The 13,190-nt window shown below is 38.4% G+C and overlaps 1 protein-coding gene across 3 annotated transcripts in view; it reads left to right on the top strand.

Moving 5' to 3' along the window:
* BBS7 (Bardet-Biedl syndrome 7) overlaps window positions 1-13,190 on the top strand; it is a 57,312-nt gene that overhangs the window by 27,472 nt on the left and 16,650 nt on the right. For all 3 annotated transcript variants that reach the window (XM_074228341.1, XM_074228342.1, XM_074228343.1), the window contains 7 exons: window positions 3,081-3,211; window positions 4,450-4,534; window positions 4,983-5,085; window positions 6,671-6,863; window positions 8,921-8,995; window positions 9,806-9,871; window positions 12,368-12,507. In XM_074228341.1, the coding sequence (XP_074084442.1) occupies window positions 3,081-3,211; window positions 4,450-4,534; window positions 4,983-5,085; window positions 6,671-6,863; window positions 8,921-8,995; window positions 9,806-9,871; window positions 12,368-12,507 (793 nt within the window). The remainder of the gene's footprint in view (window positions 1-3,080; window positions 3,212-4,449; window positions 4,535-4,982; window positions 5,086-6,670; window positions 6,864-8,920; window positions 8,996-9,805; window positions 9,872-12,367; window positions 12,508-13,190) is intronic.

Genomic DNA, 13,190 nt, shown 5'->3' with positions numbered 1-13,190 from the left:
CCCTAATTGATAAATGATCAAAAGATATAAATAGACAATTTTCAGAGGAAGAAATCAAATCTATCTATAGTCATATGAAAAATTGTCTAACTCACTATTGATAAAAGAAATTAAAATTAAAATAACTCTTAAGTATCACTTTATACCTATCATATCAAATTGGCTAATATGAAAGAAAAAAAATTAGCCCCCCCCCCCCAAAAAAAAGAGAGGATAAGAAGTGATCTTTCCCTCTACCTGCAACTTCTTTGTAGAGGTCAGGTCTATGGGTATGCAACATTGCATATAATATCACATTTTTAAAATGTGCTTCTCTGGGGCGGCTAGGTGGTGCAGTGGATAAAGCACCGGCCCTGGAGTCAGGGGTATCTGAGTTCAAATTTGACCTCAGACACTTAATAATTACCTAGCTGTGTGGCCTTGGGTAAGTCACTTAACCCTATTGCCTTGCAAAAAAAAACCTTAAAAAAAAAGAAAAGAAAATGAAGGATAAACAAGTTGCTTCCTATCCATGTGCTTAGATTTTCTGAACCCATCTCTTTCACCATTTATATGTCATAATAATATTTCAATGTCATTTGTCTTTCCAAATTGATGGGTACCCACTTTATTTCTAATTCTTTGCTGCTATCGATATTTGATATTGTGTTGATCTTTTATGAGTCTAAGCCTAGTAGTGGCGTTGTTGATTCCCAGAGTACAGCTCCACCACAAAACATAAGTGTTCCTGCACTCTGACAGTCCCTTCAACAACTATCATTTTTATTTTTTGTCATTTTCACAAGTCTGCTGAACTTAGAGAGGAATCTTAGAGTTGTTTTCATATGTGCATCCAATAATAATAATAATAATAGCAATAATGATAATAATGACACTACATTTATATATGCTTTAAGGTTTGCAAGTTGCTTATATTATCTCACTTGATCCTCATAATGATCCTTTTTTTTTCAAGGCAGTGGGGTTAAGTGGCTTGCCCAAGGCCACACAGCTGGGTAATTAAGTGTCTGAGGTCAAATTTGAACTCAGATACTCCTGACTCCAGGGCCGGTGCTCTATCCACTGTGCCACCTAGCCACCCCCTATAATGACCCTTTGAGATGGGTGCTTTATTTTACCCAGAAGCTCTGAGAAGGCTTTGTTTCTAGAGTGAGAGTGGTAATAAATATCCAAGGTAGGATTCAAATTGAGGTGTTTCAAACTCTCCATCATATCCCCTTGTGCCTTGAATTTTTCATGTTATTAATTATTTGGAGTATTTTTTAGATGGCTATTGATAGCTTGTCTTTTATTTTGAGAGAATTCCCTGTTAATATCTTTTGCCTATTTATCAGTTGAGGAGTGAGCCTTGTTCTTTTGTGTTTGAATTGGTTCCCTAATAAATTTTAGTTATTAGTACTTTTGCAAAGGAATTGGTGTGGGTTTTTTCCCCTCTCCTAATTAACTTTACCTTTCTCGCTCTATTGCACTGATTTTGTTTGGTCAATTTTATTTTTCATTTTTATGTAATCAGAACCATCCACTGTGTTTCCTATCCTTATATAATTAAGAACTTTTCCCCTATCCAATTATAAAATGCATCTCCTCTTCTGATGCTCCTCATTTGTTTCTCATATGACCTGCATACGTGATATGGCGTGAGATCCTGGTTGGTGCCTAATGTCTGCCAGGCCTTTTTAGCACTCTCAGCAGGCTCTCACCTCTCATCCCCTGGGCAGAGTGCCCACAGCTGAGATCCATCTCCCTCTTCCACCACTGCAGCAATTTCCCAAAGCTGTCTCTCTGACTTCCCAGCTCCTCCTGGTTCTCCTTTTATGCTGTTGTGGTCTGAATGGAGGTGCTTCCTCGACCATGGCTCACATGTTTTGTCCAGGTGACTCTGCCCCTCTGGGCCAGAGGACATGGGCATCTTTGCCACTTTCTTACCACAGGTGCATATTGAAATTACCTTGTATCACTTTGTATTTATTTGTGTGTCATTCCTTCTAGCATCATGTGGGTTCTTGAGGGCAGGAACTGTTCATTCTTATCTTTGTACTTTCATCACTTTGTTAAATAAATAAATGAATGAATGAATTAATAGAACAGGTGTTTTAATAAATGTTTGGTGGATGTAAGTAACACTGGTGATGGTAGTAGCAGCTAGCAATTCCATCATGCTTTTGAGGTTTGCAGAGTTTCTGTTGTATTTTTTTTTCCTCATTTGATTCTTAGAATAATCCTGTGAAGTTTTAGGTACTTCAGATAATATTAATACCATTATAGAGATGATGAAATTGAGATAGTCTAAAAATGTTAAGTCACCTGAATGGGAAGTATTATCAATGGGATTTAAATCTAGGTCTTGACTGGCTTCAAGTCCAGTATTTTATTTTGTTTTTTCCCCACCATGCCATATTGCTTCTCAGTAAGATCATAGTTGAATTAGATAAAAATTTCCATCAGTGAAGTTTTTATTTACTCTCAAACTGAAAAGAGTAAGGTTTAAATATTAAACATTTCTTATGAATTCCAGCTCTGTTTCCTTTGTTATATTTTGGGAAGCATTCATTTACATTTTGCCTATTTCCTCACTCTAAGATTATTGAGTTATACTGAAATCAAATCAGTCCCTGCTATTGAGAAGGTCCCGATTTATACATGTCAAACTAAAACTTGAACTAAAAGCTCATTAATAAGTCAAATGCCAACTTTTTTTTCATAGGAACAAAATAAATAAGATTTTCAGTCCAGGCTTTTTTAACCTCAGGTAAAGTCCTTGAGATGAGGGATATATTTAATGAGATTAGAGTACTCCTATTTTAGTTCCTTTATGGTTTTAATGATATTTATAGACTAATCCTTGTTCATAACATTGTTTCAAGGAGGGAGTAATGTGTTCTGCAAACCACAGAGGGAAACTTGGAGATATCAGAGCCATATGCAGAATGAGCCCTGGTATTGGCCATATCCTTGTGAAGAACCCTCCTGCAGGGAATTGATCCCAGAGTCCTCGGAGCACCAAGTGCTGCCTTGAATTCCAACCTCATCTGAGCTCTCATCTGCAGTTCATGATGTCTGTCTTTCTTCTTTACATAAAGGCATTCTGTGTGTAGACTATTTTGATATCGTGGGAGATGGTGTCAAAGACCTACTCGTTGGCCGAGATGATGGCATGGTGGAAGTCTATAGTTTTGATGCTACCAATGAGCCTGTTCTCCGATTTGACCAGGTCAGTCCTACTGTGGATAGTACTTTATTCTAGCATCAAAGAAGTGATAATAGTAATAATAATAATAATATAATATGATAATACTAGTAATAACTCACCTCTGTAGAACAGTTTATGGTTTGCTTGCAAAGTGCTTTCCATGGTATTTCATTTGATCCTCATAACCATCTCGGGTGGGAGATTCTCTTATTATTATCATCATCATTTTAGATAGAGATGAATGACTACTCCTGGGCTACCCATCTAGTAGATGTCTTCGGGTGTAGTAGATAGTTGCTGTACCTGCAAATCAGGAAGACTTATCTTCTTGAGTTCCAATCTAGTCTCAGGAACTTAACAAGCTTGTGTGACCTTGTGTAAGTCACTGCCTCAGTTTCCTCATCTGTAAAATGAATTGGAAAAGGTAATGGTAAACCTCTCCATTGTCTTTGTCAAGAAAACCCTAAGTGGGATCATGAAGAATTGTACATGGCTAAAACTACTGATCAACAACAGTAACAACAGTTTCTTCACTCTAAGTCTGGCTCTTGAGCCACAACATCATTTAGCAATCTATGAATGTAATTCCATAGGTTAATTTGATCCAGAAATGTTTAATTTTCATATTTTGTCTGAATGCATTGTTTTATATGATTTTAGATGCTATCAGGAAGACCTGAGTTCAAATCTAGGCTCAGACTCTTACTAGCTTTGTATCTCTAAGAAAATCACTTAACCTTTTTTGCTTCAGTTTCCTCATCTGTAAAATAAACTGGAGAAGGAAATGGCAAACCACTCCAGTATCTTTACCAAGAAAACCATGAATGGTGTTGCAAAGAATCGGACACGGCTGAAACAACTGAACAACATTGATATAATGTGTAATATGCATATTATAACATGTATATGGATACCCTATGTCTATATAACACATATGTTTTTATATACTAGATATTTGTGTATCCTTCATCTATAGATTGAACAGTTTCATAATATTGAACTATAATCAAACATTTTGACCACAGGGAACTATCTCTTTGTAGTTTAATTTTTGTTTGTATTAGAGTAAGGGATCACAACCAGCTGGTATAAGGGATTCCTAAGGAAACCTTATAATTTAAACAGGAACCCTTTTTCTGAGCCCTTAGTCAAGATTTTTTTAATCACCATGAAAATAGGATAACTAGTTATGTTGCTTAGGTTAACAAGAAGTCTGTTTTTTAAGATGAAGGCCATCCTGCTTCCTTTATTCCTCACAGGCCTTATCTGAAAGTGTCACATCCATCCAGGGTGGCTGTGTGGGGAAGGATGGTTATGATGAAATTGTGCTAACCACGTATTCAGGTAGAGTAAATGTTTCCAATTGTTTTATAGAACTGAAGGATTTCTTAAACTCTTGATGACTGTTTTCATGGGTACTACTTTATTTTCAACCACTTTGTCCCTCAGTATTGAAAGCCACTGGGTTGAGAGATTCCGGGCCAAGTGGCTCTCCAAAGCCTTGCACTGAGAAGGGATTGATTTAGGTACATCCCCACCCCATACTCATAGATTGAAGTATATCACTCTCATTCCTTACCCAGTAATCCGAGCTTCTCTTATTAAGGAAGAATGGCAAATCCTTAGCCTGTTTTGTTAATCTTGCATGCATTTGGGATTTGCTAATTGGAAAAGGGCTGGGAGGTGGATGGAATGGCTAGGGTGGAGGAGGCTGGGCACCTGTCATCTCACACATCCCTCTGGATGCCCTTAAGGTAGCATTCTGATGTATAATCAGGGTTCTTTCCTATAGGCTGGGTCACAGGTCTGACCACAGAGCCTGTCCACAAGGAGAGCGGGCCTGGGGAAGAACTAAAAATAAACCAGGAGATGCAGAACAAGATTGCGTCCTTGAGGTAACATTTTTATTTGATTTCCAGAGTGGATCATTTGATTTGCTCACTTGAAAATGCATTATTCTTTGAAAGTGACATTTTAAATGTCTTTGGTTATCATTTTCATTATCATTTGGTTTTCTAGCTTATTTTAAAATGTCTTTGATTTTTAAAGTTTTGTTTGAAAACTTTATTCTATACTAAGTGTTTTTCCTTAGGTTAAAAAATTCATTTTCCTGAATGTTTAATTGTGAAGAATCTCTGTTCCTTTCTAGTCATTGGAGACCCTCCTTTCCTTTAGAAGTGGAGAGGAGCATTCATGTCTCTTGGCTCCTTGGGCCATGTCATCATTGCCTTTTAAGTCACTCAGTCAGACCACAAGAAGTGAGGAAGGTCCTACTATGAGGCAGATACTAAGGACTGAGGAGTCAAAGAAAGGCACATGGAGCTTCTATTTAATTGGGGGAGACCCGGTAGAAGTTTCTTACTGCATGACAGTCTCTGGGCTTAGAGTCTGAACACCTGAGATTGAGTCCCTGCTTTGTCACTTTTGATGTCTGTGAGATAAGGAATCTGGTGATGGTTAGAACACTGGGTCAGAGTCAGGAAGATGCGAGTTCAAATCCAGTCTGAGACACTTACCAGCTGGTTTTATCTGAGCAAGTCACTTAACTTCCATCTGCCCCAATTTTTTATCTATAAAATGGAGAGGAAGGAGATAATAGAACCTCAGGGTTGTCATGAAGATCAAATGATTTCTCTGCAAACCTTAGAGTGCTCTCTAAAGGTTGGGTATTTTTAACTGTGTGGAGAATCAGTTTCCCTGTCTGTAAATTTTAGTTAGTTCTTGTAAACCTCGGTGCTCTCAGTTAAGGGAGAGTTATTTGCTCAGGTCTCTGATTTCATCTGGGTAGGAGAGTCCTCCCTGTCTTCCAGTGTAGATCAGTATTGTGGAAGCTCTTGGCAGCCCCGAGGGGTGAAGTCAAGCCAAGCCTTTAGGAAGTGCCATTTAGGCCTGCTCCCCTTGTTAGTACTCGTGCCTACATTATCATGGCTATGGAGACTAGGACTGGGGTCTCCTTGGTCTGGGGGACTGCTTGCATAGCCTGCCTGGTGGTCACAGGAAATCTGGCCATTCTGAGAAAGAAAGTGCCCCTTCCCCTTAGAGAGGTGTCTTGTTGAGGCCAGGAAGCAGGAGCCAGGGAAGTTGGCATTTATTTAGCCATAAAGGTTTACCTTGAACCCATTCTACCTGCCACAGGGTGGAGCAAAAGTCCTATGAGCTGACCTGCTCCTTTCGCCTGTGGTTACCTTGTCCAGATTCTCAAGCCATCCCCTTTCTGTTAGTGATGTCTTGGTTAATGAACGGCTCTTTAATGACTACTTTGAAAGGAAGTAACATTAAATAATTCAGATAATTATCCAAACTCCACAGGTTTGTGCCTCCTCTACCCCATGTGGGTGGGAAAGTTGATTTCTCTTGTGCATCTACACCCAAACCAAGTCTACTGTAGAAATTCAGGCTTTCTCATCTGATCTGTTGCTGATCTTTGAGGCTCCTGAGTGTGTCGGCTTCCAGAAGTCATGTGTGTCTGTCTTTCTGTAGGAGCGACTTGGAACATTTGCAGTTTAAGGTAATTCAGGAAAGAGAGAAATATCAACAGTCATCCCAGTCTAGTACAGCAGTCTCTTCAGTGCTGTCCTTCAGTGTGAATGATAAATTCACGTTAAATAAGGATGACGCCAGCTATAGCCTCATCTTGGAGGTGCAAACAGCTATTGATAATGTCATGGTACAGGTAAGCAAACTGTCCCATTTTCTTGACCCCAACTGTACTAAAACTGTAGGAGGGTAGGCTCTTAGTCTGTTCCTATCATGCATGGGGGGTTGGAAGGAATCTTGAAGGAATGCATTTTTATTAATTTTTTGTTTTTTACATCACCTACATTTCTCAGTGTATCCATCCTATTCCCCACCTCCCAGAAAGCCAATCCTCATAAGATTTAGAGCAGAGAATAAATCAGTTCAGCAAAACTAACACATCAAAAAATATGCTATTATAGGCCGTATTCCATACCTCCACAAAGTAGCTCCCCACTTCTACAAAGAAAGGACAAAGAAGCCTTTTTCTGTCTCTTCTTTGGAGCCAAGCTTGGTCAATTGTAGTTTCACATATTCAAGTTCAATCATTTTTTATGTTAATTTACATTGCTGTAGTCACCATGTATGTTATTTTCCTGGTTCTCTTTGCATTACTTGATCAGTTCATGTAGGTCTTTACCAAATTTCTCTGGAGTTATCATGTGTACAATCATGTACCACCACCCAGCTGAATGGGCATCTGTTCCAATTTCTTTACTGCCATAAAAACTGCTGCTATAAATATTTTGATTTATAGCGGGAAACAGTATTAATAAAAGTTCTTAATGCTTGTGAATTGAATAACTCATTTTTTTTAATGAGTTGTCAAAACTTTAAAAAACTATATTAAACCAGTGAATGTCCTAGAGGTCAGAAAATAAAACCTCTTCCATTTTGGTAGAGAAATGGATTACTCAGATGGAAAACTATGTTTATTATATATCTTGTTGTTGTGTTTGCCTAATTATTTTTCTTCATACTAAAGGGGAAGGCAGATTCACTTGGGGGGAGGGGAAGTCTACAATTACAATGGTCTAAAGATAAAAGTGTCATCATTAAAACATTAAATTAAAAATATTTTTGAAATGAGATTATTTAATGTTGCAACTTATCAATTATCCCATCAATTCCCCAGTTTAGGAAAATGTAAATGGTATCATGGGTTGTGGTGTTGGGTCTCTTGTCTCTCTCTGTCTCTCTCTGTCTCTCTCTGTCTCTCTCTGTCTCTCTCTGTCTCTCTCTCTCTCTCTCTCTCTCTCTCATTTTAGATTAGGCCCCAGATTAAAAATGTATAGGAAAGAAGGGATGGGGTAGGGATCAGAAGTGGGGTGTAGTGGAAAGACAACTGGATTTAGTCAGGAGGCCTGGGTTTCAAACCCAGAGTTACTCCAAAATACTGAGCCAAGTTAGCTCTTAATCTCAATATCCTAAGGACAATTAGAGTAAAGGAAAAAAGGAAGGAAAAAAGAGTAAAGAAAAAAGATAAAAGAATGAAAAAAAGAATAAGCTGAGGCTAAGGAAGAGGGAAGAACATTATTAAGAGGTGATCTCATATTGCCATCTCTTTAAAGATCATTTCTTTAAAAGCCTAGATTTCCCAGCCTAGTAATATTAACATTTTAACTGCCCACTTTAGACCAGAAAATTAGCTTCTTTGTCAGCGAGGGGTAAGAGTTAATTGCAGCAATTGACTGCTGTGAAACAAGTTGTTTCCTACTGTTTAATGAGCATCCTAGGTCATAGTTTTAGGACTGGAAGAGACCTTAGAGATCATCATTTTGCCACTGATATTAGACCACCCAGTTTTTCTGTTGTTTTGACTAGTTCCAGTAGAGCTAGGAAAAAAATTCTGCAGTTCGGCCTAGTACTGCTGGGGTGTGTGTGTGTGTGTGTGTGTGTGTGTGTGTGTGTGTGTGTGTGTGTGTATGTGTGTGTGTGTATTGCGGGGCGGAGGATGTTGACGGGTATTTTAATGCCCTCAAATTATGAGAGGTTGGTTTATTGGTTTTAATGAATGCTAATTGATTATACAGTAAGTTGTGCTCATTGTTTTCTTAAATTTTGATAGTTTTCTAGTATTGTATGTATATGTATCAACTTAATTTAAGAGATAAAGCAGAATTTAAAGCCCTTGACCATATAGGTTTTTCCAGACTTAAGAAATATTTCTATTCTCTTCTCGTTGCCACCCCCCCATCCAATTGTTCCATCTAGAGTGATGTTCCAATAGATCTGCTTGATGTGGATAAGAATTCAGCTGTGGTTAGTTTTAGCAGTTCCGATGCCGAGGTGAGTAAAACCAAAATGGGAAGTATTTTGGCATAATTTTTCTTCCTACTTGAAGCTCTTGGGATTAAGACTTTTCAGTCCTGCCAATATTTGGTGAATTTGACTGACTTTTAAATACACAGGACTTGTGGCGAAATCAGAATTGCTTTGAGTTTAGACGAAGTGATTTGCCACCTCTTGGGCATTACCTTGCATGGGCCCTCTTGCCACCAGGTCTGCTGTTCCTTATGACTGCTGGGCCTGAGCCTAAGACCAGTGGGAGGGAGCCAGGGGCTTTTGGATTTTGCTTGAGTGAATTTGTTTTGGTGGATTAGTTTCCTGTGTCAGGTGTAAATGCTGAGAGGAAAAAAAAGACTAAAATTTCCCTGTTTTCATTTATAAGGGGATTTTATTTTAGGAAAAATTACTGCTATAGAATTTTCATCTTAAAGAATTTGAATTTTGAAAACTCAAATCATGAAATGTTTTCACTTGTGCAATGGATAGAGTAAAAGGCTTGGAGTGAGCAAGAGCTGAGTTCAAATGTGATCTCAACTTCAGCTGGATGATCCTGGATTTCAGAAGAATAGAAATTGTTCTATGTTGTTCATATGACTTGTTTAAAATAGACCATATTGATGGAAAAAAAGGTAAAGAATCACATCTTCTCTAATTGCTAATTATTGCTCTAAAAATGAAAAAAATATAGATGTGATTGTGGTTGTTCATACTCAAATTTTAACCAGAATGCTTTCAGGATGAATGTTCTATTTGGAAATTGTTTTATATAATATTGCTTCATCCTTCTCATCAACTATGAATTTCTCACAGGTAAATGATAACTTCCTCCTGGCCACTTACCGGTGCCAAGCAAATACTACAAGGCTGGAGCTTAAGGTAAAGGGGCTCAGAATGGTGGCTCAAATCCCATGGCTTGTCTTTATTACTAACTATTCCATCAGTTACAGCACTTTTATCTGACTTTCCCTTTGGATTATTGCCTTAGGAGCATATTAGTGACCTTCATTAAAAGCCTAATGCCCTTATCTTTTTCATTTCCTTACACTTAGCCCTCATCTAAATTCTTCCCTTAAATAATAGATGTTTGTACCCTTGTTTAAAGAGTTAATTTTTTATGATTAGAGGAAATTTTTTGAAGCTTCCCTTTTGCAATCAGAGTCATATTGAGTATTTTTTGATGAGACTTTAGCTCAAAACTTATTTCACTGGCTTGATTTGGCATTCTTTTTTTTTTTTGCAAGACAATAGGGTTGAGTGACTTGCCCAGGGCCACACAGCTAGGTAATTATTAAGTACCTGAGGTCGTATTTGAACTCAGGTACTCCTGACTCCAGGACTGGTGCTCTATCCACTGTACCACCTAGCTGCCCCAATGATGGTCATTCTTAATGAAGAGTTAATTAACTACTTATGTCAGACCTAATAGCAAAAGAATTATAATCCATTATTTTTTCAATTTTCAATCTTAGAGTTTAAAAGTTTTAACATAGAAGTTATTGAGGTCTCTTTTTTCTTGAAAAGTGTTAAGTGATGTAGTTAATTGTTCACTAATAGGCAACTTTTGCCCTTCTTCCCCTCCTTTGCTTAGAGAGGAATAAATTCTTATTGGTCAGTATTGCTCCTTTTTTTTATCATAACATATGAAGCATATCACTGCCTAAAAATACTGAGCTAGTTTTGAGTGGCTTGAAGCATTTTGACACTATTGTTTCAAGTAAGTTAATCATTTTTTTTCAGATAACTGAAGCTTATGTCTGTTGCCAAAGCTTTAAAAAAAATGTTCACTTTTAAAGAGGCAACATTGTATAGTATAGTAAGAAAAAAGCTAGTCCTGGAGCCCAACACCCGAGTTTGAACTCTACTTTGGAAATTTGTTACTTGTGTGAAATTAAACCTTGGTTCCTTAATTTCTAAAATGCAGTTGCTATCTGTTGTATCTGATTTCTAGGGGTCAAACGGGGGAAAAGTTTATGAAGTACTCTGGAGCATTGAAGTGCTACTTAAATTTTGTGTTCCTTTTCTCTTTTGGTTTAGACTTGTGAATTTATCTAGGAGTACTCTTAGGGAGAAAACTCTCTTCACTAGGGCAGATTGGTACCCCCTTGGCAATAGTGAATCTGAGATAGGTGCCTGGTGCAAGGTGATGTACCCAGTTTGACCACCAGGCTATGCCAGAGGCAAGACTTGGACTTAGGTCGTCCTCCCCCAAGGGGTGGCTCTGGTCAATATGCCTCACAAACTTTCATGGCTTCTATTTTTTTTTTAGGCTTTTTTTTGCAAGGCAGATGGGGTTAAGTGGCTTGCCCAAGGCCATACAGCTAGGTAATTATTAAGTGTCTGAGACCAGATTTGAACCCAGGTACTCCTGACTCCAGGGCCCGTGCTTTATCCACTGCACCATCTAGCCGCCCTCTTAGCTGTGTGGCCTTGGGCAAGCCACTTAGCCCCATTGCCTTGCAAAAACCCAAAATAATAATAATAATTTTATTATTAATATGAATTATAATTATTTATTATATTTATTATTAATTAATATTAATCTAAACTTCTGTGGAACTCTGTTCTTATCAAAGAGTCAGTATTGATCATGCTCTAGCCATGTGCCGGGCTCTGGGCTTAGACTGGGACCAAGTAGTTTGAGAGACATTAGATTGATTTGGCATTTGAGGAGTCCATTCAGAGCTGGTCAAAACTGGACAGATGGCACATTTCAGATGCTGCCAGGAGTATTTCAAACTATCTCAAGAATTGAGTCATTCTGTTCTTGATCCTAGCAGCCCTGGCTCAGATTCCACCTTCTGCAGGAAGCCTTTCTGGGGTTGCCTTGTGCCCTAAGGTGTATCTCCTTTGTACTCAGTTATTGGTGTGTTGTCATCCTGTTGGTCTGTGGGCACTGCGAGATCTGAGATTATCTTTGCCTAGTACAGTGGCTGGCATACAGCTTAATGAATTTGTATTAGACTGACTAGTAACAGATGGTATGAAAATCATTTGACTTGGGGTGGCTAGGTGGCGTAGTGGATAGAGCACTGGCCCTGCATTCAGGAGGACCTGAGATCAAATTCAGCCTCAGACACGTAATAATTTCCTAGCTATGTGACCTTGGGCGCACTTAACCCCCTTACCTAGCAAAAACCTAATAAAATAAAATCATTTGGCTTAATTTTAATTTTTTTATTCCAGCTTAGTGATTTTATAAAAATCACCTTTTTAATGGAAAACTCATTTTTTCCTTTTGGTTACTTGTTCTTGTATATATAAAAAAGGAGGTCTTTACACACTCAATTATTTCCATTAAAGATTTTCTTTAGATTCTTTTGGTCTCTAAAATCAGTTTTCCCCCCTCTCTTCTTTCCTTTTTTACTGAATTAGATTCGATCAATTGAAGGCCAGTATGGCACACTACAAGCATATGTAACCCCCAGAATTCAGCCTAAAACCTGCCAGGTTCGTCAGTATCAGATCAAGCCGCTTTCACTTCATCAAAGAACTCACTTTATCGATCATGACAGGTAAAACAAAGGACTCCACACTTGGATTTTCTTGTTCATTGGATTTAAGGACATTTGTTTTTCTCATTTCACCATTTGTGAAGTTATATGTAGGTTTTTCCTCAGTGGGGTCAGTGTGGTTAAGCTCTGAGGTTTTATTTAAAATGATTCTGCTAATTAATGAGAACATTTTGCTTTCACTTAGTGGACTCCTGAGATGAATTCGTAGTCTTAGCTCTCTCCCCATCTGAGTCCTCCATGGTATCCAGTCTGCTTCCTCAAAACAGATCATAGGAGGTGCCCTCAGCACTGTTCCCAAATGAACAAAAGTGCAGGGCATTGGATACTATTTGCAGAATCTCCATTTTCCTTTTTCATCCTCCTGAAGGACTATAGGCAGACTGCTTGGCTGGTATGGTCTTTCTTCATACCCAGTTTTCATATATAATTTTGGATCAGTTCCATCACCCTTGCCCCTCCCACCCCAGTCCCAACTCCAAAGACATTTTTCTCTGTGACACAATCACAAGATTACTGCAGATTGTAATTGGAGAACCTCTGCGCTTCAGGGAAATTGGTTCTGAAAATATGGAATTGGGTGGGGCCAGTGTCAGAAGTGGTCTAGTCAGACACTGGCACTGCCCTCTAGGGAGAATGGCAACAAATCTAGATTTTGACATGCTTTTGTGGGACCCCCAGGGAGA

This window comes from Macrotis lagotis, chromosome 3 (assembly GCF_037893015.1).
Source record: "Macrotis lagotis isolate mMagLag1 chromosome 3, bilby.v1.9.chrom.fasta, whole genome shotgun sequence".
Lineage (NCBI taxonomy): Eukaryota > Metazoa > Chordata > Mammalia > Peramelemorphia > Peramelidae > Macrotis > Macrotis lagotis.
This window is presented reverse-complemented; position numbering and strand designations above follow the sequence as displayed.